This window comes from Colletotrichum siamense, assembly GCF_013390195.1.
Source record: "Colletotrichum siamense strain Cg363 chromosome Unknown KSG_Cg363_contig07, whole genome shotgun sequence".
Taxonomy (NCBI): domain Eukaryota; kingdom Fungi; phylum Ascomycota; class Sordariomycetes; order Glomerellales; family Glomerellaceae; genus Colletotrichum; species Colletotrichum siamense.
In genome coordinates, this window is record NW_023501020.1 from 1,494,920 (window position 1) to 1,521,549 (window position 26,630).

At 54.4% G+C, this 26,630-nt stretch overlaps 6 protein-coding genes across 6 annotated transcripts; 2 read left to right on the top strand and 4 right to left on the bottom strand.

The window, feature by feature from the left end:
• Positions 1 to 3,571: 3,571 nt before the first annotated feature.
• CGCS363_v010734 (uncharacterized protein) lies at positions 3,572 to 7,306 on the bottom strand (the record flags this gene model as incomplete). The annotated part of the gene is made up of 1 exon (XM_036642583.1): positions 3,572 to 7,306. The coding sequence occupies one exon, from the start codon at positions 7,304 to 7,306 to the stop codon at positions 3,572 to 3,574; it is 3,735 nt and encodes a 1,244-aa protein (XP_036492464.1).
• A 3,931-nt stretch (positions 7,307 to 11,237) lies between these two features.
• CGCS363_v010735 (uncharacterized protein) lies at positions 11,238 to 12,263 on the bottom strand (the record flags this gene model as incomplete). The annotated part of the gene is made up of 3 exons (XM_036642584.1): positions 11,238 to 11,346; positions 11,416 to 11,756; positions 11,820 to 12,263. The coding sequence occupies 3 exons, from the start codon at positions 12,261 to 12,263 to the stop codon at positions 11,238 to 11,240; spliced, it is 894 nt and encodes a 297-aa protein (XP_036492463.1).
• A 616-nt stretch (positions 12,264 to 12,879) lies between these two features.
• On the bottom strand, positions 12,880 to 14,488 carry CGCS363_v010736 (UPF0183 protein; the record flags this gene model as incomplete). Its single annotated transcript, XM_036642585.1, has 2 exons — positions 12,880 to 14,372; positions 14,437 to 14,488. The coding sequence occupies 2 exons, from the start codon at positions 14,486 to 14,488 to the stop codon at positions 12,880 to 12,882; spliced, it is 1,545 nt and encodes a 514-aa protein (XP_036492466.1).
• A 4,573-nt stretch (positions 14,489 to 19,061) lies between these two features.
• CGCS363_v010737 (uncharacterized protein) lies at positions 19,062 to 19,793 on the top strand (the record flags this gene model as incomplete). The annotated part of the gene is made up of 2 exons (XM_036642586.1): positions 19,062 to 19,639; positions 19,691 to 19,793. 2 exons carry the CDS (start codon positions 19,062 to 19,064, stop codon positions 19,791 to 19,793), a joined length of 681 nt encoding a protein of 226 aa, XP_036492465.1.
• Positions 19,794 to 19,874: 81 nt separating this feature from the next.
• On the bottom strand, positions 19,875 to 20,660 carry CGCS363_v010738 (uncharacterized protein; the record flags this gene model as incomplete). Its single annotated transcript, XM_036642587.1, has 1 exon — positions 19,875 to 20,660. The coding sequence occupies one exon, from the start codon at positions 20,658 to 20,660 to the stop codon at positions 19,875 to 19,877; it is 786 nt and encodes a 261-aa protein (XP_036492472.1).
• A 2,113-nt stretch (positions 20,661 to 22,773) lies between these two features.
• bimC (Kinesin-like protein bimC) lies at positions 22,774 to 26,421 on the top strand (the record flags this gene model as incomplete). The annotated part of the gene is made up of 4 exons (XM_036642588.1): positions 22,774 to 23,235; positions 23,285 to 24,994; positions 25,047 to 25,499; positions 25,549 to 26,421. 4 exons carry the CDS (start codon positions 22,774 to 22,776, stop codon positions 26,419 to 26,421), a joined length of 3,498 nt encoding a protein of 1,165 aa, XP_036492471.1.
• Positions 26,422 to 26,630: the final 209 nt, after the last annotated feature.

Below are 26,630 nucleotides of genomic sequence, written 5' to 3' on the forward strand. Positions count from 1 at the left end.
TTTTCAGCGGGGTCGTTCGAAGTGAGATTGGGTCGTTGAATTATTGGGTGCTGAAATTGATCAGAGGTAGTGATGATTAGCCCGTACTTGGCTAGACGTATTCAATATTTTCTGACTTGTTGTGGGTTGCAGGAAGAGGAAGAGGGATGGGCACAGGGCAGCAGCAGGGCTTTCATGGCCGTGAGAACCTCTTGGGAAGACCACTTTGGTTGAGGAGTCATCTTTCGTGTGGTGGCGTTTCCAGGCCATGAGAGCCTTAATGGCCCACTTAGCCTTGTCATGCTCGGTCACGCGCTGCGCCGTTCTCCCTTCTTCGGTCTATTCGCTACCTATAAGCTATATATGAAGATAGTTTCCTCTATTATTATCGTTATACTCGTCGTCGCCGCCGCCGCCGCCGTCGCCGTCCTTGCTGTCTTCGTACTGATTACTACTAATATCCTATTATCACCATCCGCCCGGATAGCCCCCGAATAAGAAAAGTCAATCCATGATGGTACATAAGACTGGACCAACTTGCTGCGAGCATGGATCGGGGCGGTTGATGGGCCCAAGCAGATCAGATAGACCGGGCACGTGCTTGAAGGTAGGCAGCACCATCTACAAGGAAGTCGTCGGTCCGGGCGAGTGGCCAACAGACATGAGGCTCCAATATCTATAAATTGGTGATCTCTTTCCCTTGAAACAAAGAGAGATTTTCATAGAGTTTTCCGGCTGTTGGAGTGGTATTAATAAGATTTTCATGGACACAGGGTCGCAATGCAGACAGGAGGTTGCGTGTAACTAACAACTCTTGAAGGAACCGCAGATCCGTCGATAAAAGGTCGCTCTAACGTGGTCTGCAGAATACCTCCGGGAATAATAACTGAATAGAATGCAGAAGATGAAGCCCAGAAAGACCTGAGGGCGGTGACGAAGCATCAGCATCTCCAAGTCAGGTTGCTGTCATATTTGCCGGGATGTCACTTCCGCGACGGTTGTTCTATCAGGCCTGAAGATTGTGAACGGCAATACATTTAGTTGGGGTCCACGATATTTCATTAGCTCGGACTTTATATACTACGCCAGAAACGGAGCTTTCGCTATGACTGATGTCTAAGTTCAAGTGGCGAGTCGCTTTCACATCTTGTGTACAAGTAACTTCCCCAGCTGTGATGCATCTTTGGAACCTCAACAATGAGAATGGTAGAAGCTAGTAGAAACCATGGCTATTAATACCCATCATGTCCACAATCGTCCACTCAAAATATTCCAGCATATGTGCCTGTAAGTAGCCGCGTCTGATTACCCGTCACTTCTAACGAAGTATTCAGCGAACCATATTCCCCAAATCTACTCGATACGCGAGAAACAGACCAGGACAGCAGCGTGAATGGCGAAGATCGTTAGGCTGCATGCAAGCAGCGAATGCTGTATTTAGTGCCAAGATACGCAGACCATCAACAAAACACCATTGCCGCATCTCTCAAATAACACGTTTTCGCAACAACGACCATTGTCCCAGACCATCTTCAGAAACCAATTGCATTTAAATATAACTACTAGGTATGTCTTTCCTCTATTTCGGCCCTTTCACCTCTTCCGCAAGCCTTACGCTTGGAAACAATAAATCGTCTACCCATAATCACCAACAGCAAGCTCTCGAGCATATATAAATAAGCCGCCGCGTCCAAAGGAGTAACGAGTTCTCAACGATAAATGTACCGCTGAGACATACCGCATCTTAAGTGAGGCAGCCTCCAAAATTGCCACCGAGACCAACGCATCAATCACTACAGCCGTCAAAACTCAAGACCTCAATTCCTCTTCTCTGATCATGCGCCAGACGAATACGTTCACTTTTCCTCGGGGATATACTGCAGACGGCGATTCCGGCAAAGGCCACTCGCCAGAGTCCAGACCAACTCACCTACCTTACCTTCCAATCGAATCCTCTTTAACTCGAACGTCCTGGAGCCGCAGCTTCATTGCGGGAAACTCGACATGTCAGAAACCATTTCGATATTGTTTTGCTTGCTTTCGACATTCCTGCGTCGATGTTATTAGTTTTATACCCACCCTTCATCCCATATAAAAGCTGCTGCAGGCTTGAACTCGAAGACGTCCAGTATAAAACCCACTACGATGCTCGGAAATCAAGAATCTTTCAAAGAGAGACGCAAATGCCGCCGAAGAAGACAGGACCATGGCGAGGCTCTGTATCTCCTCCTCCCCACCACACTGCCTCTGATCATTACACACCCGAGGTTCCAACCCCGAATACGCCGACTGCTGTGACCGAATCAACTACAGACGACAACTCCCAACAACGCCAGACCACATACAAATATGAGATCACACTGTCCCACCACTCCGTTCTCTCTCAATTCTCCCGCGAGGGTTCCTCAACCAGCCAATTGCGGAAAAGCAGTCACACCCCGAGCACGAGCGAAAAGATTCTTGCCCTCTCAAGTCTCTACTCCGTCATGCTTTAATACACATAACCGTCACCATCTACTACCTCCTTCTCCAGGGGCTCTAGCCGAGACGCAAAACGATTCAAGTCATCACCGCAAGTCCGCCGGCGGTAGCGCGCAAGATAAAATGGGGCTTCCTCGGGTCTGGATTCTGAGAGTCTACAATCGAAATCTACAAGGACCATGCCTGCTTCTCGGCCAGTCCTGATTGATCACTGCGTTCTGCCGGCGCGCTGACATGGGCGTCTAAGGCATCACCCAGTTACTGCCGCTCACGCCCTCGCAGGCTTGTTTTCCAGACTCCGTTCTCCGCCATTCTCTTCTTCCGTGGAGTATTCGATGTCCCTCCCATACACACCTTCGGTCGGCCACACGAAGCCAGGAGGGCATCGCCCGTCTGCTGCAAGATGTGTTGAGCGAACATGTTGTAAGATATGAAGTGTTGCGACAGACCGCAAGTGATGATATGGGTCTAGATTGCGCGTCTGAGCTTTTGGGAAGGGCCGCTCAGCGCGCGGCAATAAATAGCACATGATGACCGACGAAGATGTGTCTCAACGCGAACCACCGTAACCCAGCATCGTCTGCCTTGACGAGGTTCCACGCCAGCAACACACGAAACAGAAACCCATCAGTCCACTCACACAATTATATCAACACCACTTTGAAGAAGATAAGTTATGTATCATTATTATATATCCCCAACCCACTCGCCCGGCTCAGCCGTAGTTACATCCGGCTATCCAAAGGAGCCCGACGAAGAAGTGTTTTCCTAAACCTACCAAAAAAGAAGAAAATGTGTTTACGCGCAAAGCCCGAGCGATTACAGAAACAAAAACGCAACAGGGAGTGTCTTCCGGTAATCCCCCTTTCTCATCGGGTATCATCACTCTCCCTCCCCTCATCTTTCTCACTCTCTTGCCTCTTCTCTTTTCTTGTGTAGCTCTCCCCCTTCCTCCCGCCGTTCGTCTGTATCCAGCAAACATCCAAAAAAGTAGAAATTTCGACTCCGTAGCTTGCTGATGATGATGATGATGCAGTCTCGCTATGCATGTAATGACAGTAGGTAAAGTGTAGTAATAGGAAATGCAAAGGCCCGTCACGACAGGAGGACCTCACAACCACAGCAGCCACCTCACAGCCCCAACGGCGCCCTGCCCAATGCCCCAAAAGACCCTCAGGATCATCACGACGAACCACACGTACCACATGAAACCGACTAGCACCCACTCGACTGCGAGCCACATGGCCCGACGGACCCAGCGGAACCTACGTCTGCGCCGGCGGAGCATCTTCTCGATCACGTCGAGGGTGTGCTTGATCTTCAGCCGCTGGCCGAGCGTCAGATCACGGCTGGTCTCGTCGGCTTCGTCGGCCGCTGCGCGCGTCATGGCTGACAGGTCTGTGGCCACACGGCGGCGGACGTCCTCCACACGACGATGCAGCGCGGGGACTGTCTCCGAGACGAAGGTGTCTGCTGACTTTTGCCATTCCTGGCCGGAGCATTGGATCGATGTGCCCAGAGTCTTGGCCGCGAACTGGTACAGTTCCGTCTGGGGAACGGCTTTATTGCGGATGGAGGGGTCGGTGCTGAGTTTGGCGACTTCCGGCCAGAAGACGTTGGCGACTTGCAAGTCATGCTGTGACGGGCGCCTTTCATTAGCAAATATGGGGCGCGGTTCGTTGGCGCGGCGAGTGATTTCCATTGCCTTGATGCCGGAACTGAGAACCAGAGCGCGTAGGCGGGCGATCTCTCGCTTCGACATGGGGGCGCGATCTGGCGCCGGGCTGTGATCGGAAATTGACCAGTGGCGACTACGCTGCGAAGGCGGCTGAGCGTCAGGCGATAGGGCCTGGGGCATCGTGAGAATGGAGTTGAGCCGCTTGTCTGCCTCCTTGACTCCTTCACTGGCACCTGATCTCGGCTCCCCCTCGGACAGATCAGACAGTCGCTTGGCCGAGCTGGGTGATGAGCTGGGCGAGGCGCTCAAAATGTCGATACGTGGCGGCTTGAGTCTATCAAACCGAGGCGACCTACGGCTCGGCGGGCGAGACGTCGGATCCAGGGGAATAGCAGGTTCGCTTTCGGTGGCTCTCAACTTGTCCGATTGGAACGTTGGCATCACATCTGGGAAGTTCTTGTTGTTCTGTTGGCGAATGGATGCAGTCCTTGACAACGGCGTCTCGCCTCTTCGCCTGCCTCTTGGCTCCGTATCTGACTCGTCCGTCGTCGTGCCCTCTGCCTCCGATGGGCCATCGCCCGTATCCGACTCCTTACGCCAGATGAGGTCGCCCAGCTTCGATACTCCACCGCTAATAACCTTGTCGATGCGGGCTGCTTTGAAGATTCCTCTGACGCCTGGGTCATCGCTGCGCAGCTTAACACTAGTAACGCTGCGGTGCGACTTGTGGCTGTCGCCGGTCGTTCGTTGGGCGATCTTACGGGAAGGACTCCTAGACGATCCCCGCCTGTCAATTGACTTCCGCTCTCCGGATGACTCTGGCGACGCTTCAAATGGCGTCTTCGGTGCGCTTGCCAGATACTCAGCGCTAGAACGCTCTTCTGAAATCCGTTCGCTTCCTCTCTCTTTACTTCGATCGCGGAAGATTGCTTGCTTGACCTTCGAAAAGGGGTTCCTGGTCGGTGAGTTGGCGCGACTGGATCCCGGGGATAAATCGCCTCCAAGTGCGGGAATGAAAGGATCCCCGCGGACTGCACCATCAGGAGAGTTGGGTTGTGAAGAATCGACATCAAAAGAGCTTCTGCGTGCCGGGTGAGGAATCTCCAGACTGGGTCTTCCAGGTCGCTGGAGGTAGCTCGGGGTCTTTCGAGGCTTCTCTTTGCTCTTCCTCTCGTCAGACTCGCTAACCTCTACAATCGAAGGCTTTCGGCTGTGTTGGCGTGATTGCGGCTGAGACAGCGCTCCCGCATCCCGCTCCGGGGTCATCCACCCAGAATCGTCCGTCCTCTTAGGATCGTTCTCTCGAGCTTCCCTAGCAATCATCTCCAGCATCTGTTTCTCAAGGATATCTTGGTGACTACTCGTCAATGTGCCGGTCCGGTTCCTCCTCTCAATCTTCTTGATCTTTTCGCTCTCGCTGTCAGATCCATCTGAGAAGGATGACTTGCCGAGACGCAAGTAGTCATGATGGCTATGCGTCGACTGACTGTGGCGGTGATGGTGATGGCCCGTGAGATCGTGAAGCTTCTGGCGAGCACGATCCCGGGTGCTGCTGGCGTGTGAATGGTCGGTATCGGATTTGGCCAGCCTTGGATAACCGGTCTTGGGGTCTATCGCAGGGTCCGCATCCTCGTGCTCCTTCCGACCCGGCGTGTGACCCGACTCGCTGCCATACTCTCCATTCTGCCTTGACAATGGTCTGTGGAGATCGGGCATCTGGGGAAAGATCTTGCGCCATTGCCGGTCTTCAATCAGTTGCTTGTGATGATCTTGCTCCAGCCAGTATGCGTCAGCAAGGAGATCTGCCGGGTCAACGAACCAGTCCAGCCTTGGTCGCCTCGGTTTATTGGCATTTGCAGCAAGCTGTAAGGCATTCTCTCGCGCATCAGCATCGGGGAAAGGGGGTAGCGTGCAACCGTCCGCATTCGTCTGGCCCGTGGCAGCCCACTTGGCCACGTCATCAATCCAGTTGTCGACCTTGATGGTATCCCCAAATCCCTGGACCTCTCCGTCAATGGCCTTGCGTTCCCGCGCCCGAACCTTTCGATTTCGAATGTATTGTAAGGGGTTATATTGTCGGCCTAGACGTACGCTCCCATCGGAGCTGCCATATGTCGGAGTCTTGGCAATACCCCCTGAAGACGTCGGCGGGCTAGCCGTCGTCGGGCGGCTCGAGTTTTGTGGCTGGATCGGCGGTACCAGCTCCATTAAGCGCCTATACTGCGCCATAAGTTCGAGATGTTCCTTTGCCTTCTGCGCCCTAGCAAGAGTCGACGGAGTAAAGTGGTTTCGAAAAGTGCCCTCGCGGCTCATGTCAAAAGAGGCCTGCAAAGGGCTGTGAAGCACGCCGGCCGACGGCAGCCTGGGCGTCAAAGCCTTATCCGGGCCCGGCGACCTCGTCCGTGATATTCTTCGTTGTTGTTGGTAGTGGTTCTTCAGGTTCGGACCGGTAGCGTCCGGGAGCTGCGCCAGAGTGGGCACCGCCTGGGATGCGATCCTTCGCGACGCCTGCCGCCGCGACTCGCTCAAGTTAAGAGCCATGTTCACGATCTGCGTGGAATCGATATCGAGAGAGTGGCTGGTCGAGGGCGGGGTATAGCTCGATCCGCTGAGCGGTCTGCCGTTCACCGCATCCCGTTTCCTGACGGTCAAATTATGTGTCGGCTGCGTGGGTGAAATATCGCCGTTCCGTCGCGGCGAGGTGTCCATCTCGGTAAACGTCAGGCCGGCGTCGCGGCCAGCGCCAGAACCTGATCTGTCGGACGCTCTCCCAGACTCTTTTGCTCTGCGACTGGTCGGTGGGTTGCGTGAATGTCGCCGGCGGACCCCTTGGTCCCCATCGGAATCGTCATCGTTGCGAATGGCATCCTGCAGCAGGAATCCGCCGTTGGAGCGATGCCTAGGCGCCCTCTGCTTCTTCACGTCCCTCGCAGCATATCCGGTCGTAAATTCAGCGTCTCTCGGTGCCGACGAGTTGGATGTAGGGCGTCGGCCACTCGACTCGTCGGGCGAAGGCAGGAGGGTGGTGTCGTTGAGGAGGCTCCCCGTCGCGCTCGACTCGCCCGTCTCGTAGCTACCCCTGCTGCTTCCCCTATCCCCAGGCATCGAGTGCGGGCTCAGCTTCCTCGTGAAGACGGCACGCTGCTGGGCGGCATCCTTCTCCGTCATTGCGGCGAGGTTGCTCGCATGGCCGCCGTCGTTTGGGGAAAAGGGTGTTGGGTGGTGGAGTTTCTCAAATCGGTCTCGTGGTTTTTGGTATCGTCGTCGTGCGGTGCGCTGCTCGTAGGGTGTTTCTGGTGTCGGTGTCGTGTCGCCAACGAGCGTCGGTGGTTACGAAAAGGAGGACGTTAACAGGCCGCAGCGGCCATCGCAGTCCGGTTGACGTCGACGCAAGGGGGGGCACAGGCGACGGTGCGTAGGTGCAGGTGCAAAGACGAGTCTAGAAAGGCAGGTATCCCATGTGAAGGGACGAAGGTGACGAAGTTTTTGGCGAAGAGAGGCGCTGATTCGTCCGAGCCGAAACAGGGCATTGACATGTGCCAGCTGAGCATAGGTTGGTGTCGATCTTGGGGAACCGGTTGACCAGGAATCGTTGACTAGAAATCGTTGGGCAACGGCAGCAGCGCCAGACCAGTGACCAAGAAGACTTGGGTGGTTGTTGGAGTAGCAGTAGCAACGGGAAAAGACCTGGCCAGTAAGGTACACAAGCGGCCATGCAACGCGACCGGAACAGCAAGGGCAGGGAAGAGTGCAGTGACAAGCAAGCCGCAAACCAGACTCCCGAGAGAAGCTCCCTCTTGTCCTTCTCCAGTTGGTACTTGGCAGCTAGCTCTGCCGTGGCGTAGCACCAAGCACCAGAGAACCAAGCAACAGAGCACCCACTCACCCAGGTCGCGCTAAAATTGCCTTCTCGCTTGCCGCTTCTTCCCCACCCGCTGCACCTCCGCTCCACACCGCTTCTCCACCGTATGTTCGGCAATCGCCGGCGCGGATCATCCAGTTACTCCGGAGGATTCAGGGAAGAACCAAAGGTTAAGGTACGGGGCAGATGGCGGGCAGCTTCATTCAGAGGTGACATCTAAAAAATCTAGGTAATATTCTGTTGCAGCCTCAAGTCCGATGTTCCCCAGTAACGCCATGGCACGCGAAATCTCTATTGCTCAAGGAAAAGCATCCATAATGTCCTGCCCGCTGATTACAAACTCCTTCGTATGCTCATCGCCCTTCATCGTAAACGGCTCGTTGTAGAACCTATCTATCCCCCATTTGATCGTGTTCGGGTAGATGTAGGTCGAGAAAAACTCCTCGGGCTGGTCCCTGGTGCGCGCGTACGCCACGAGCGACGACATGGTCGAAATCAGGTTGCCCTGGAAGTACCGGCCCTTGAGCAGCACCGCGTACTCGATAATCGCCTTCTCGTCGAACGCCAGGCTCTCCACGAGCGCCAGCTTCTCGGGCTGGTCCGCGAACAGCGTCCACTTGTCCGTCACCGTGTACCCGTCCACGGCCAGGATGTCGCGGAACTTTTGGATCACGTCGCGGTCCGCGCAGCTGACGTACACCGTCCGCGTCGGCTGGCCGGCCGCCTCCCGGTTCGTCTTGCGCACCTCGGCGGCGTGCTGCTCCATCTGCCGCTCGGGCGTGCCCCACTGCGCCGGCCAGTCGTTCTCGGCGCGCAGGTGGATGCCGATGAAGTTGCCGCCGTGCAGGCCCTCCGACAGCGCCAGCTCCTCGCCGATGGCCAGCAGCGTCCGGTTGAACGACAGCGCGTTGAAGAGCGCCTTGCGCAGCGTCGGGATCTCGCCCGAGTCGCGGTAGCTCCACGCGACGTGGCTGTCCGAGTAGCGCAGGAGCAGCTGGTTCTGCGCCGTCACGTTGCTCAGCGTGACCTTGTTGTTCTTCAGCGTGTCGTTTACGAGCATGCGCCACGTCTCGTTGAAGTGCGGCCTGTGCTGGTAATATCTGCTGGGGATGTTGATCTCCTGGCTCATCCCCTCCGGTTCTTCCGCGCACGAGTTGATGCGCAGCCTGGGACACCGCTCGGCCATCTTCTTCTTGAGCCGCTCCATATCCCACCACACATCGGGGCAGGTGATATTAGCGTCCGTTTCGGCCCACGCGCCCTCGTTGCGCTTCGTCTAACCCTTTGTGTCAGCCTTCTCTGTCTCATCCGGGCGGGACCTGTAGATTTCATCTCCATACCACGTAGGGGAAGCTGACTCCTGCGCCGATATCGATAGCCAGCCGCAGACAGATCTGCAGGCGATTCCGGGCGTTGTTGAGTCCTCCGCAGATGGACTTCTTGTTGGGGCCACAGTCGCTGTGGCAGCTCAGCCAGAGCCCGTCTGTCCACTGAGTCTTGTTGCAGGTCTCCATCAACGCGAGGTCAGCATAGTCGTACTCGGGTCCAGGCGAGGGATTGCCGAACACATGGTGGCCAAAACCACTCCTCCAACCCTTGCCGCCGCCGCCGCCGCTGCTGCTACCACTGCTGCTGCCACTGCTGCCACTTTTGCTGCTCACTCCGCCATGCGGAAGAGGGCTTTCCGTGTTCGACAACGCGACTATCCAAATAAAAATCAAGAATCCAGCCGCCACAAGCGGACTGCTGACTTTGGGACTCATCGTTGGCAACATCGTCCGCCTTCGTCGCCGGGATGCAGGAGATGGAAAGGAGGCTGTGAATGTCCGAACAAGGGGATCATGCCTTGGGTGCGGAAGCCTTCGAAGGGGGGTGGTGACGAGGGAGCGCCCATCTTTTTATCCCAGATCACCATTTTCTCCTGTCCGTTGCCTTTTCTCCCTTGAAGAGGTCCCATCGGCATGAATATCCTTTCCACGCAAATTTCTGGACACTTTCAGCTACACAGCATTCTCACTCATGATGGTGGCTGAGACAGGCCATGACGAACAATGCTAGGGCTAGATATCCGATGCCCCCTTTTCGCTCCTGTTTGTCCAGAAACCCTTGTCGAAGGCCATATCATTCCAAGCGATTCCCAATGACTTGGCAATGAAAATAGGAGGAGAGCATGTCTATGCCCGCGCCTCGCTTCAGATGCACCTCCGACTTCGACGAGGAAGGTCACGATGCTTAGGTACGCCGCGTCGGGTGTTCTATTTTCGGTACTGTGCCGGAAAGGAACATCATTATTCCAGACGCCATGTCCACCTTCCCTTCCTCACAGGGGGGGCGCGGAACAACAGACGGCAGCTGCCAGCTGGAGCCACTGGCACCCCGATCATCAAGCGCAAGCGAGCTGCGGAAAAGCATGTTGTGCAGCAGCAACCCGTTTTCCCTGTTCCTTTATTCCCCATCACAACCGCATCCTCGTGCTCTTCCTTTGAGGGGTCCAGTTCCAACCAACTTCTAAACGGTTTTACTCGACCGCGCTAACGCAGCAAGAATAAAAATGGCGGGGCACCCGATCCGCGCTAAACGGAGGAGGACGGATCAGACCGCCCATCGCATCTCTCTCTCAAAGGGTCTACCCGGTTTGCTGCGACATCTGCCATGGCCGCTTGGCGAACCCCTCATTGGGTGTTCGTTCAGATATGGTTGCTCCCCCGCTATTGCTGCGAAGAGCTAGCAGCCTCGTTCATGCAATTCATCGAACATGCCGCCTCACGTATCTCACTTACCAGCTTTGCATAGTACACATTTCATCCCAGACGACAAATTATGAAAAAAACAGCAATAGTATTGGCGAACCGGGTAATTAAGCTCTAGGAAGACCAGAAAGACTCCAGTTAGGCATCAGTATCCTGCTCCTAACGGCCGGGGAAAACCGTTTTCCACATTTTCCAAATATCGGTTTCCCGGAAAACAAAGCACAATCCCGTCTTCCCTTTTCTTTTTCCTGTGTGAGAGCACGGTTTGAAAGCACACCAAATACACAAAGAACCAGCCAAGAGCCCATAACCGTGTTCCTCGGGACCCCCTACTTCTCTCTCTCTCTCTCAACGAAGGACTTTGATATGATATGGAAAATTCGACCAAATAGCAGGCGCGCGCGCGACACGGCGGACCTTTCCTCTTGTCCTAGGGGTGTCCTGGGGGGGTATCGGGGTATCTCACCCTAACCAAACTACCTTTACTTCAAGAGTGAACAGGGGACTTGTACTCGGAGAAGTAGCGCTCGTGGATCCGTCCAATATACTCGACCAAGGCGGGCTTCTCGCGGATCAGAGCCGCGTGGACCGGGTTGCTGTGTCAAGCGTGTTAGCTACTTCTGCCATTTGACCAAACCATCTCCCAGCAGGCATGCTGCACTTACACAGAGGTTCCCAGAACCGTCGCCAGGTTGCCGTAAGCAACAAAGTCAGCCTCGGTAGGTCTCTGGCCGCCCAGGATCCAGAAAGGCTCGCGGGACTCGCGGGAGTCGAGCGATAGCTTGGAGAGCGCCGTCTCGCAGAAGCCGTTGAGAGAGGTGACGACGTCCGTGGCGAAGGTCTTGACCTCGTCGTCGGTGTAGCGGCCGACGCCCTGCAGGTACAGTTGGGAGTTGACGTAGCCGCGCGCCATCTGGTGCGAGATGTGTCTCGCGCCCCAGACGAAGTGGGCAAAGGGGCCGTCGTGCCACATCTGCTCATACTGGCCGCGCCATCTCTCGTAGAGCTGCAGTCCTCATCAGCATTCATTCTTCACATGTATAGTCTCTCGTCCAGCGAAGCCACTTACAACGAGGAAGTAGGCGCGATCCTCCAACATAGCGCGGATGCAAACATCCTTGGCCTTGTCAGCCGCGGAGAGGTCCTTGTTGAGGTCCGGAAGCCTGCCAGTCTGCACCAGGCGCTGGATGACGAACTGGGCCTCGCCGACGAGCTCGTCGGAGTCGGCAAGCTTGACGTACGGGACGCGCTGCTTGGGGGCCTGGAAGAAGTTGGCGGCGCGGTCCTTGTGCTGGACGCCGCCGTGGCGCAGGCGCATGCGCAGCTGGATCGTGAAGGGAGTGTAGCCGTACTGCCCGTTGGGGCGGTCGAAGCTGTAGATGATCAGGTCATGCCCGATGCCCTTCTCCACCTCGGCTTCGTCCTCGGCCGCCTCTCGGAGCTTGCGGGGCAGGTATCTCTTAAGCGCCAGCGCGTTCTGCTTGGCGTTCTGAGCTGCTGGAGGTGCCTTCATTTTGTCTGTGGTTTTGGGGGGTGCGGATGGGTATCTCTTGGGGGTATCTCTGGGTATTTTTCGAAAGGATGTACTGTTCTATGCTGATGTGATGAGAAACGATTGTGATTGACAGGCTTCGACCTGTCTTATTTATTGTTTTTGGCGCCGGGTCTGGAAGCTGTTAGCTGTTGAATATGGACGGCCTGTTCGGAGCTGCTGGAGCTTTACAACATGGTAGGTGCTTGTGGCAATGCCCTTGACTCCCGAAACGTAGGCCGAGTCAGACCAAGAAGTAAAGCGAGGACAAAGCTGAAATATCCCATGTCTGTCTTGCATGAAATGCAAAATCAGATGGAATATTGCAAGTGGATGGGGAAGAAGCCTTGCCAATGGGATATCTGTTGGCCGACACGTCATGGCTGTTCCATGTTGAGTTGGCGGGCACTCCAAAGAACGAGGCTAAACGGAGGTGGTGTCTAAAGAGGCATATGGATTTGAGCATAACCCCATCTTGCGTGTAGGGATATCGTAGCCAACACAAGGCCTCGTCTCCCTGGTCAACAGCTTGGCTCAATGGAAGCAGCAGTACAACCACCATAACACCTGACCCCAGGTTTAATGCCCAATTCAAACCCTAAAACACTGTGACCGTATTAACATGATCGTTCTTCAGCACCTCAAACACGAGGCCTGGGAATCCAAATAGAGTAGTGGTTGAATCGTCTGTACCATCCAGTCTCTTGGCGCCGCTGTCCTCCCATCCCCCAAGAAACTCGCAACTGCTGCCGGGACTATCCCCCCATCCCCTATTGAGGACCATACCTCTTTGGGGAGCCTTTGAGTCTCCGTCGGGATATGCGCTGCTCCACCGTTCGTTCAGTCTATCTTTGATCTCGGTGAACTTGGTCTCTGAGTTTGCCGATGCACCCGGCGAACCATCATCTAGGTAGCTAACTTCCCAGCGGCATCTACGGTGTCGGTTGAACTCGTATGAGCCAGGTACATTGCCGTGAAGAACCAACTTGGTCGCAACCAGCCGGTCAGGAGACTCTGACTTGATGGGCTTGCTAGGCGGCACCTGAGACTCATTTTGGGCAGGCGGCGGTCGCGACGGCGGAGACGGCGTTGAGACCAGAACGTCAAAGCCCAAATAAAAGTAATTGTAGAAACATTCTCCAGAAACATTGCCAGCAATGTCTTCCTCGACAGCCTCGTCGTTATCGTCATCTGAGCCTGTGTTCGCAGACGACTGGTCGGTATCCGTCAAGTCGTCTGGACGGCTCAGGTCAGCACCGTTCGACCGAGCGCGGCTATGGCTCGCCGTCCGAAGCTTGTGTATTGTCATTCTCTGGTCGTTCTTCCGATATGTGGCGTTGGGGGGGCCAAGCTCTGCGATCAGTTCCTGAGGACTAGTCTCTCCCAGGATGATCCAAATTGACGAGTTGGACCACTTGCGGAACAGCTGGAGCTTGCCGCCCCCATGAATCTTGACCAGAGAGATCTCGTCGGGGACAACGTCCTTACCCCTCGGGAGCACGGGAACTGTCTTGACACTGGGCAGGATCTCCGTCCAGAGTGCCTCTCGCGCTTGCGCCCATGAATCTCCACTGAACACGGCCATGGATGTGGCCACTTGGCTGGTAGCGGAAGACAGCAAGGACACGACGTCCTTGGTGGGAGAATATGCAGATTCGGCGAGTCGGAAGGTAAAGGCGACGCCGGGATAAGAAAGTATGTAGTTACCCAGGTTGTCGGGGGCGTCCGGTGTAGGTGGAATATACTCTCCGCCGTAGGTTGGCCCGAGCAGCCTGTGGTAGATGTGTCGGAAGGTTGGGCCGGAGCTGGATTCTCCGGGGACGGGAGACGATGGCGGCCCTTGCGAGTTTGCAGGCTTGACCAGATCACGATCCTTGAAGGTTACATGATTCTTTGTAAAGTCGATAATCTCTATCAAGCGCAAGCGCTGTTCGGGGCCATCGAAGCGTAGGCGAATGCCGTTGGCAGGAAGCGTCAGGGTAACAGGTTCCTGGACGGGTTGGTCGCGGGAATAGGCGAGGTCGAGCTGTGGAAAACGCTGGGGTTCGGCTTTCAGTCGCGTCAAGACATCATGCAAGGATGCTCCGAGAACTAGGCGACAACGATAGAGTTAGTGTCTGAGAGTGCCTCTCCCAAGGGCAGAGTTCATGCAAACCGAGAAAGCCCAGAGCCCGCCCTGGATGGAGCTGCGCGGTGAAGAGCGACATGATCAGCGAAGGCGATCGGAGCTCAGCGTGGGGTCCGCGGGGTGCTCAGGGCGGATGGTGTTGAAGTTCGTGGGACTGATGTTGTTTGGGGTAGAATAGAGGCCGCAAGATGTGTCTATCGGGTGCTTGTGTAAGGCGTAAAAGGGGCTATGGAAGAGTGTAGGAGGCAGTTCCGCGATAACGACGAACAGCGCAGTCAGACAGAGACGAATGGCCACGGGTCTTGGAGAAGGGGTTCATGTGATGCTTCAGCAGTGACAACGACTTAGCGGGGCGTGGGGTCGCATATGGCGGGTACTTTCCCAGCATTGAACCAGTCAGGAGGAGAAGCTAACAGCACCGGCGAATTAGCGCCATCGCTTGAGGTGCAGCTGCCCCACTCCCACAGATTGCCAGCAGGGGTGTAGCTCTTATCTTATCAGTCATCCTCTGGAGGTGTGCGTGTGTCACTGTTTAAGGTGGGTCTGCGCCGGAACAGCGGGGGGAAACTCACGCCTTCCCAGATTCCCATCGCAAACTCCGACTGACACTGGCTGAAGAGGCATCGAAAAGTGAAGGAGCTTCGCTGTGAAGTGTGGCAGCTGCCTCCAACGGTTTCTCCCCAGACACTTTTTTCCGCTTGGGCAGGTTCGATACGTACTGCTGCCCAGTTCCTGCCACACGCATCACCCACCACATGTACCTGCCTCTGATGAAAGACGAGCTGCAAGGGCAGGCACCTCATCTTGCACCACACCAAACCCTCAGATGCCTCAGTCTTCAGATCAACGCTGGCCTGGAACATCGGGCCATGTTATCGACGGAAGGTACAACATTGTAGGCGCATCTGGAATACCCAATAGACTTCCCTCGACACCATCTCTCCCCGCATGCTCTCCAACTCAGCGACACACTGCCACGTTTAAGCTCACCACACGCAAGAACATCGAAACAAGACATCTCAAAGCATCCCAGCACATGGAGCAATATCTCCAGCCGCCCCCCTCTTGGCACACACAGCTTCCAGACCATCACATCCGCCACTGACTTCTCTTCCGTCTCCGCATGGAAACTTCCACTGCTATCTGCATCATGTCTGCTTCAACTGGCCAACGGCATGCTCCAACTGCCACTTTCGTCCTCTCGCCTGAAGAAAAGCACAGAGGAAATTCAACGCTTGAGGCACTCGGACCTTCATTCGATGAACTCTCGCTCCGTTTCACCTATTCCTGTAGGTTCGATTGCTCCATCTTCAAGGATGTCTCTTCAACACCAAAAGCCTTCTCACGCCATTCATTCTGCCCGCCCTCCTTTACGGCTTGCCCGGGGGACCATCGAATTTCAATTCAAAGTCCCGCATTTCCTTCAAGTATGCGACCTTTGGCCCGGACCACACCACGACGGAAAACTTCAGCCTATCATCATGGTGAAGCCATCAACGTCGTCTTCCTTGTCCTGCCGTTGCTGTTGCCGTCTCCACCAGGTCTTGGCCACTACAATCGCCTTTTCGTCAGTGACCCGCGAATGCGGGCATTATGTTAATTCAGCTTCAAGGCGCTTCAAGGTACCAGCGCCCTGATCGTTGAGCTTGGCCGAGTAGCCCGGACATGGCGCACTTCGTTTTTTTCCTGCGATTCGTATCTCGTCTTCGCTTTCTGCAAGTGAACTCAGGAAAACATCACTCCGTCCTCAATTGACTTTTCCGATCCTACGAACTGCGAGCCTCTTGAATTCGGAGCAACCTCGTTGCCGAGACTAAACAATGCCCCGGCAGCTTGCGTACATACGGATCGATTTACTTCTCAGCGATACCATACCACTCCATCGCCGGATCTCCTGCTTCGTCGATTTCAACTGGGCGTGGATTTGGAACATGTAATCCGAGTCACTTGAGCTGCGGGTTTCCTGGTAACTGCGAGAGATGGTGCTGGCTCGATTACACCGAGATTACAATTAGGAAGGATTCTTCTGATGTTTCGCAACCACGTTTTCCCAACGACCACCACTACAATCGCGTTGACCCTGAATCTCATCTTGGCTCATCTCACAGACATCACGGCTAACGGAAAGTACTCGCAGCTGTGCGGTTGTATTCAGCCCTTGCGACGTTGGCGGACGGGAGACAGTGCCTTCGCCGAAGCATACCACTATCGAGAAACGAGCCGCATGTCTCCGGCGCCTCTCTTTGGTCAAAAATAGGGCGATTTTGAGTCTTCCCTTGCAGCTACTGGATCAGGCGATCTCACTCGGTACCTGGCGCATTGCCAACGTCGAGGCATCTTCGTCAATCAGAGGCGACTCGAAAGACGCTGCATCCATATGAGGGCCCGTTCTTCTTGTGCAACATGAATTGGAAGCTCCTCCTTCCGCGCGCTCGAGCTTCATCCTGTTTCGAAGAAATGGTCTTTCGATGCTGATCTCTATAGCTGGATATTACAGCAAGAACTTCCAGAACGCTCATGTCAAATGAATCTTTGCCCACCCAACTGGCATCGTATCCGCTAGATTTTTTGACGTCAATGAGCATATTCGGCCCCAAAATGAACATTCACGCTGTTCGGCTCGAGAACGACGGTGGGTAGTGCCGGCATCGATGAGCAGTTTCATGGCCTCTGGATCTAGGCCGTGCGGCAGCGCACAGAGATAGCTTCAACCCACTTTGCTGGAATCCGACCCTGCCCGGCGAACTCAACTCTTATTTCCAAAGAACTTGATTGGGTTGCGAGCTGAGCCCAACGACGGCAAGCCTTGGCTGCGTGGGTCAGCTAATGTGACGGCTTGAACGACCACCTTCACGACGCAGCCTAATCCCAGCCTCAAGTACAACGCTGCTGGGCTCCTGGGTTGCTTGGATGTGGCAGCATTTCATGCATGAACGACAGCATCAGTCATGGTGATCTGTCTCGCAGAGCCCGGCACTAAGGGAGACCGCAGACATATCCGGGGCGGCGGACAAAGGCAGACCTGGACCTGATAGCAGTCCGATTGGGCTCCAATGCCCGGACCATCGCGGTTCATGTATGTCTGCCGTAAATACGGCACCGACACGTGATGGACATCAGGCTGTCCCGTGTCACGATATGCCCTTACTCTGTAGGAGCATGCTCGAGACAACGGCAGACCCACGTTGTTACAGCGCTAGGGAATCGCCCGCGTACTGAAGAATGGCATGGTATTTCGGCCGCTCCGCTGACAGGATTGACCTGTCGAACGACTGGTACAACATCGGGCCGCTATATTTCTACGGAGAACTGCCTCCTTGGCATAAGCCGTTGCCTATGAGTGCGATGAGGGTGAGCCCCTGATAATCTGAGCATGGGAGGCTTTGACCTTGAGGATCCACATTCATGCTCATGAAGACCGTTGTCAAGTCCGAGTAATTCGCTCTCTCATGAAAGGCAAGGCTCGGATTCGGCGAGTCGCTGGTGAATTACCCACCAAATCATCGAGATTGACACGCGGGTAGTCGATATTGGTAATATCGGTTCCGCCCGTCTCACCGAATCAGCCCGTCCAGGGTAACGAGTCGTAATACGGACACAAGGCAGCACTGATGAACTTCGGTGGACAATACCATCCGAGTGTTACGGTATGACGGATTGCCAACTGAAAGCTTTTGAGCTAGCCCTAGCAGGATAGGTCGCTCGTTCCTCTCTTGCAACGCTCTCCCTGATGTGGTAACGGTCATTTTCATCCCACGTGATCAGCCAATGCCTCCCTTATTCACGATCCTGTATTATGACGTGTTGGACTTGTAGTTGAGTACTAATGAGTTATGTAAGCCGTGATACTGTTCTTGTCTTCGTGCTACTGCCCGACAACTGAGCTTCTCTCATTCAACCACCATCAAACCTCATGCTAATGACTCTTGTCTCCTGCTACTCGCATATCATCTTACAGCCTGTCAAGCTTCTTCCTACGCGCTTCCCCCATCTTTGCTCTGAATGAGTAGGTGCGTCGAACGTGAGTCGTGGATGTGAGGCAACTCACAGCGTCGCAGTGGACGTCGAAACATGCTTCGCTGTCTCATCAAAGCCCGATGAGGTGGATGACGAATGGCAATCGGGACTGTCTTATGGATACTACTGAGACTCTTACCATCCGAAAAACAGCGCTACTCAAGAAGTAGCATTCGGGGACTTTTTCTTGGGTTTTGGTGGAGAGACTCATCTGATGTATGATATGGGACAAATACAACGTTGAGAGCTTCGCACTAGATATCGCGGGCTTCATGTTCTCAATGTCAATTCAAATCTATTGAGCCTGGCTGACTTTGATAGGGGTCCCGGCGCCCGGGGGACTGCTTCGTGAGAAGCCTTCAAACTCACAATATCTCAGAGCTTGTAACATGTAGTAACCATCAATTCACTCGCAATTTGATAATATTCCGTACTCTGATTATTGACAGTGCAAACACCCAACTTGGCAAACGTTGATAGCTAAGTCCTTACGAATCCATGCAACCAACCGGCTCGCTTATCTCTCATCCTCCCAAAACGAACATCCGCGCCTCAAACCAACGTCACACCTTCCCCTCATCACCAACCTCACTCTGCTCTTCATTCCGTCGAAGGACAAGCAACCCCGCCAAAACATGGCCAAAATCAACATCCGCGACGCGTCCACCGCCGAAGACGACGTCACCTTCATCGTCGCAGCCTTCGACTCGACCCTCGCGCCCCTCGCGGCGCTCGGCAGCGGCGCGATGTGGGGCACCACGCTCTTCTCGCAGAAAGACGGCTTCGTCGAGGAAACAATCAAGGATGTGCAGACGTCGGAGAGGTATCAGGCCACGGGGGAGGCGGAGGAGGCGCTGAGGATTTTCGTGGCGGAGGTTGAGCTTGAGGATGGGACGGAGGCGGGGGCGGGGCTGCGGTGCCGGGAGGCTGGGGACGGGAGGCGGTATCTTCCTGTCGGGATGGCGATGGTGAGGGAGGGATGGGTGCCGGGCCATGTGAAGAATCAGTTTCATGTGGAGAAGATTAGGGAGGAGTTGGAGGGGCGGAAGGATTTTGTTTATGTTGATGTTTTGATTTCTGATTTTAGGACCGGGGGGTTGAGGAAGGGTGCTGGGGAGGCGCTGCTTGGGTGGGCTAGGAAGCATGCTGTTGAGAAGGGTTTGAGGGAGGTGTATCTTGACGCTTGGGCTGGTAATGGTGGAGGATTGGTGAGGTGAGTTTGAAACCGGATGTAATCTTGTGAACAGTTGCTAACTGAGGACAGATACTATGAGAAGCATAGGTTCAGATTTGTTGCTGAGTTTGAGATGACGAGAGGTGACGGCACGATTTGGCCTGGGGCCCTTATGAAGATGGAGTCGCGTTGATAGGTAGGGATGACTTCATCGTGCAATGCTTGCTAGCTAAGTAGGCCCATTCTCTGCAAAACTCAGAAGTAAACTGCAGAATCATATAACTGTTATCATCTCTAACTTGACCCTTCGAGCTTCAAGCTTCTCCGGTGTCTGGCGAGGGTCTAACGGCCACCATGTTTCGTCCTCGGTTCTTTTCCAAAGTAACTCGTTAGGGTCGCTTTCTTCTCTCTGCTCCCAACCAACAGGTAGTTCTTTTTCTAGACGAGGATCCTCTAAGGTACGGCTGCCATCGGGTGCAGTGAAAGTCGCAAGACCTCGCCCATCGAACACCATTTTCCATCCATTCGGCAAAGGCCCAAGGACAGCTTCACCATGAGATAAGTTAGGAACATAACAAGGTCCCACAATACTGTACTTTGAGTCCTCGACATGTCTCATTACCAATGGAAAGTTGCAGCCCAATACCACGAAGATCTCGTCGCCTACACGTGCTGCACCAGACCCTAAACCGAAGTGCCCTTCGTTGGTAGCGAAGATTGCCGCACCAGGAAGCAAACGACTGAGTTCCGCCAACAATGGTAGAGCGATGGGACTTCGGTTGTCTTTTGATGGTGAAGGCTCCTTACTTTCTTGCAACAGCGCACTTTCGGCATCCAGCATGCTGAACCTACCGAGGTGGTAATGTTCGATTGCGCGGCCACCGCTGATCGTTGCCGCTAGGTCGTTTACGGCCAGGCCTTCATGAGATTGTGATTGAATACCTCGACCAAAGAATTGATGAACCCAGGACTCGAGTGTGCGCTGGATGACCTCAAGGTCCAGTTCCTGTGACATAGTCGAGGTTTGCTGTTTGATAATTCCGCAACGAGTTCCCTGCATCTCACACAACCCATCTGACAAGATGCGGAAAACCGCCTTCGTGTTCCCGTCGCTTCTCGAATTTACACGTTTCAGCTGTAGACTCCTCGGTTTGTCTAGATCCGGGACCCAGCTAGGGCTGCTAGCCATTTCGCATATCTCTAGGAACGACAGTCTTGAGTGTTCCCTATAGTACCCCAACACCCAGTCGGCATACACTTCTTTCACACTTTTTTCATAGTCGATGTGTATGTCAAGGTCATTTTGAAGGCCGAGAATGCCATAGATCCTGTCGCGTGGATCTGCACATTCACATCCATCCAGTAACTCAATAGTGCTCAGAGAGTCGCCCATTTGATTTTTGCAATGAATCAGTTCCCACACATTCCTGAAAATCGCAGTTGTTAGATGCATTGGGGCCGGTATTACGATCGTTTTTAGCCTCTTCAGCTTCATTTCCAGGTATATAACTGCGGAAGAGAGTTTCGACCAAGGCATCTGGTGCTTTCCGCTTATAACCATGGCTGAATTATTCGCCAAGGCTATTTCTTGTCTGACCCAAAGTCTCGTAAACCAGGGAAGGCTGGTTAAGCTGACAATACATTGCCAGTCGTAGATACTGAACGGCAAAAGATAATCTCTGTCCATATAGGTCTTGTCCATTCCCTCCAGCGTATGGATTACGTTGCCTTCGCGGCCTACGTGAGACCCGATCTCGTCGAGCATGTGCATCGCATGAGAAAGATGGTCGTTTTCTGGAGCAAGCCAAACGACAACCCTATCTGCGTGGCGATATATATCTGCCATGCGCTGGACTTGAGCAGTTCGTTCGGATTGGTCTTGTTGATTGATGCAGACGGCATCGCACCAGATGGTTCGAGATTCGGACGTGTTTCGAAGGCCACGTAGGGCTAATGCCAAGTTCTTTCCGATTTGGAGGACAGTTTCGTCTCCAGTTGAGTCGTCGACCACCGTCAAGATTTTCAGGTCATTTTGTTCGCCCCATGCGTAGGAAAGCGCTTCGTAGATTGGCACCCAGCGGCGGTACTTGTGCCACTTCGGGATGAAAACGCGATGCCCGATGCATCCCTTCAGTGGATCATCGGATTCGCCTGGAGAGAGCTCGAGTATTCGAATCGATGCATCTTGTAGAGGCTTGTACTGATATGGGGACATCTCGGATGTGAAAGACAGCGCTCGTAGCGGTCCGCACGACTAGCCGCACGACTAGAGAGGAATGTACGAAAGCTGAAATGATGAAGTGGGTTGAAGACGGAAATGCGATGCAGATGAAATCGATGGCATGCCAGCCTGTTTTCAGTCGAAGTAAGCAAGATAGGTGCCGTCAAGCCGAGTTCAATCGGCAGCACATCCACTGTTGGGTGTCAGCTGCAGCCAACAACGGGAAAGGAAACATGATTGGATACGTGGGGCAGGTCTCTATTGGAGCGATAACGCTCTACACACCCATGATCAGGCTTCGTGGTGTTCGTTATTCCATTTTGAGAGCTGCGCCTTGCGCCTACACCACAGCCACACGAAGCGCATTTGCGACGAAGAGATCAGCGGTTGTCAATCATTGAAGGCCAACGTGACTGTGCCGCATTCCATATGCTCAAGCAGGTGCGATAACGACGAACGCCAACATCAGGTCCTACTCAGCATATTGGCTTCGTGGAAGATGTGGAAGCCTGTGATGTTCGGGAGACCAAGACATGAAGAGACCAACGAAGAAGCACTGATCACGGGCGCAAGCCAGCACGAACTGATGGTCATGGCCTTCCTCGGTGAACAACCCCCAGCTTCGGTGAGCCGTCCACATAGAAAAAAGAGGAGAACAACAAGACGGGCGGGAGCGGGTCGAGGCGTTGCCCGGGTGACGGGACCTTCCGGCGACCAATTGCAGAGCTTCCCCCCACTTAGCGCGCATGTTGTATTTACTTTACCCTGGCACCTGTCAACACCACCCACACACAACCTCCGACATTCAATACATCATCCACACGCCGCAATCCTTCTCTCTTCTAGCAAGTTCCCAGAAGTCTTGCAAGTTTCAGTTCACACACATGCCGCGTTGATTTCTTCGTTTTCCACCAACAGCCAATACTAACCTCACCACACAACACATCACAACATGAGCTCCAGACGGGAGCTGACGAGGACGGCCTCGTCGAACCTCCGCACCGCCGCCGCCAGTCGCACGAGCGTGCGCCCGACGACGACCAGAACCTCCAACCTGCGTTACCAGAGCGGCCCTTCGAAAATCGACAGGAGCCGCGCGACCTCGCCTGCAGAGTCTGTCGCGTCCACAGCCACGACCGCGACGAAGCGCAAGGAGCGCGACTACGAGTACGAGGCTCCCGGCGGTGGGACCAACATCAGCGTCGTCGTCAGATGCAGAGGCCGCAATGAGCGCGAGGTTCGCGAGAACAGCGCCCAGGTCGTCCGCGCAGACGGCGCGAAGGGCGAGAACATTGAATTGTCCCTCGGTGCCAACGCCCTCAGCAACAAGACATACAACTTTGACCGCGTCTTCTCCGCCGCGGCGGACCAGACTATGGTCTTCGACGATGTCGTCAAGCCTATCCTGGAGGAGGTACGTAGTGAAGTCACACGCTTCCATTACCATACTGACATCATTGCAGATGCTTGCCGGCTTCAACTGCACTATTTTCGCCTACGGCCAGACGGGCACTGGCAAGACCTACACCATGTCTGGTGACATGACCGAGACTCTGGGTCTCTTGAACGACAACGCCGGCATTATCCCAAGAGTTCTTCACGCCCTATTCAACAAACTCGAGGTCGACGATACAGAGAGCTGCGTCAAGTGCTCTTTCATTGAGCTCTACAATGAAGAGCTCCGCGATCTGATCTCCGTCGAAGAGGACCGCCACAAGCTTAAGATCTACGACGACACATCAAGGAGGGGCCATGCAACCACCGTCGTCCAGGGCATGGAGGAGAGGCACATCAAGACCGCGAGCGAGGGTATCAAGGTTCTCCAGGGTGGAAGCTTGAGGCGTGAGGTCGCAGCCACCAACTGCAACGATCTCAGTAGTCGAAGTCACACCGTATTTACCATCACCGCCTATGTCCGCAAGAAGGGCGAAGACGGAGAGGAGGACTACGTTAGTGCCGGCAAGCTGAACTTGGTCGATTTGGCCGGTAGCGAAAACATTCAGCGATCCGGTGCCGAGAACAAGCGCGCCGCTGAGGCAGGCTTGATCAACAAGAGTCTGCTGACTCTTGGCCGAGTCATTAATGCTCTGGTCGACCGCAGCCAGCATATTCCCTACAGAGAGTCCAAGCTCACTCGACTTCTCCAAGACTCTCTTGGTGGACGAACAAAAACATGCATCATTGCGACGATTTCGCCTGCCAAGAGCAACCTCGAAGAAACAATTTCCACACTCGACTATGCTTTCCGCGCCAAAAACATTCGCAATAAGCCGCAGCTTAACGCCATGATCAATAAGAAGATGCTGCTTAGGGACTTTGCAACGGAGATCGAGAGGCTGAAGAGCGAGCTGATTACTACTCGGCAGCGCAACGGTGTCTACCTCTCCAACGAGTCCTACGAGGAGATGACTGCCCAAAGCGAGTCGCGACGCATTGTTGTGGAGGAGCAGGCGGCCAAGATGGAGACCCTCGAGAACAATTTGAAGAACAAGGTCCAAGAACTCTTTGCTCTTACCTCGAGTTTCATGGGCCTGAAGAAGGATCATGAAGGCACCAAGGCTGAGCTCGATGAGACACAGGGTGTTCTTGACCAGACGGAGCTTGTTCTGGCGGCGACTCGCAAGAGCCTGTCTGAGGAGACACACATTCGCAAGGCCCACCAAGAGACCGAAGAGAAGCTGGCCGAGGTCGGTGGCGAGTTGATTGCCACTCTGCAAAAGACTGTCAGCGACGTCGACGGACTCCGAGCCAAGAACAAGCGCAAGTCTGACCTTCAGTTCATCAACCGTAGCGCCTGGGGCACTGCCCAAGCCGAGGTCTCTGAGGTGACGAGCATTGTTGAGCAGAGAGTCCAGAGCTTCCAGAACAAGCAGCGGGAGAACATCTCGGGGGTTTCTGAGCGCATGAACGCCTTCGTCAGCGAGGAGTTGAAGAAGCTGTCCGATACTCAGAAGTTCTTGGATGAGCAGCTGGAGTCGTTCACCGAGTCAAGGAGGGAGCTCCTGGAGCAGAAGGAGAAGTCCAAGGATGAGATGGACGACGTCCTTGAGGAGATCAAGGTTGTTCGTGACCACGTCAAGGAGCGAGTAGGCGACAGCCTGCAGGCGATTGCCGGTGCTGCCGAGCGCATCGCTGCGGACGTTCTCAGTGAGCTGGACACCTTCCACAGCCAGGTAAATAAAACATGCAGTCACCATTCGGAACAATTTGCTAACATCTTTGCAGCTCCACTCTTCATACAGCTCTCTGGGCAAGGAGTTCAAGGGCATTTTTGAGGACCTCATGAAGCACATTACCGAGCAGCGAAGTGAATCTGATAGACTCAGACAGCAGCTCCAAGCCGCCACCAACACCGTTGTTGAGCAGAATGCAAACATCTCTGATCAGATGCAACAGGTGTTGGAAGACGAGAGGAAGCAAGCTGCGCAAGACCGCCAGAACCTGCTTGCTCAGATCACTACTCTCATCAACGCACAGGCCGAGACTCAGGAGACTCGCCTGGCTGAGAAGACTTCTCAGCTGCAGCGTAGTGTCCTGGACTCGAATGTGGCTCTACTGGATAGCGTCACCCAGTATTCTGAGGACATGGACATCTGGGACTCCAAGGAGGGCCAACTTCTGGAAGATGTTGCCAAGTCCCGTGACACGATGAAGAATAAGTTGAAGGATGACTGGAATGTGAGTAGCCTTGTCCCCTCAACAGCACATCACAAACTGACAAACGTAGACCGCAAACGATCACAGCACCACTATCCAGGAGACCACGAAGTCGGTCCACGCCGAGACCGTCCGTGTTGTCGACGAACAGCTCAAGGATCTGGACGTCCAGATGGAATCTTTGGATGCGTTCGTCACCCGCGCCCGCTCCGAGAACGCGTCGCACCACGAGAAGCACGGCGAGTCTATGGAAGGCTTGTCATCAACCGTCGAGCAGTCATTTGGCAACATCTCCAACCACTTCAAGGTCACCTTCGACCGTGTTAAGGACCTTGGAGAGGAGATGGAGACCGAGACTGAAGAGATGCAAGATGGTCTGGAGCCGCTCACCCAGGAGCTGTGCAAGCCGTTGAGCAACCTCCGCAAGGACATCGAGTCGACCAACATCAAGGAGTACCAGCCCACTGGCGCGACCCCCATGAAGATGCAGTACCAGTACCCGACCAACCTTCCCCGGACCGAAGCGCACGAAGCCCTCCTGGCCAACATGAAGGACGAATCCACCCCAACCAAGCCAGTCAGCGAGTCGATGGTCTTTTCGGACATTGACAACCCAGACCTCCACCGCTCGCCGCCGGCGCGCCAGTCGACCCGTATGTCGACCCTCAGCATGATTTCGGAGATGCCCCCTTTTACAATGAGTCTGCGGGAAGTCAACCCTAACACGACTAGCAACCTTACCTTCGACCCCTCGGCGAGCATAATGTCCATCAACGAGAACACGGCCCCGCTCCTCTTCAACAAGCGCACCTCGACCAGGTTCCAGAGCAAGGGCCCGCGCAAGCAGACCAGCTTGCTCCCCATCGAAGGCCGGGAGAACGTGCCTCCGTCATCGTTCTCTCAGAGTCTGGGACCTCGCAGGAAGAGCCCCCGTTTGAATTAAGTGGACGATACTATGGATAAGGCAACTGGCTGTTTTTGGGAGATTGGTGTTTTTGGTATGGCAGGGTTTGTCACTGGTTGAACTGTACAGATAACAATCGCGGGTGTTTGGATGGCGGATTGGGCTTTTTGTGTTTTGGGTGTAGGCTTATTGGTATTCTTGATACCCTTGACTTCTTTTGAGGATGTTACATTTGAAAACAACGTTTC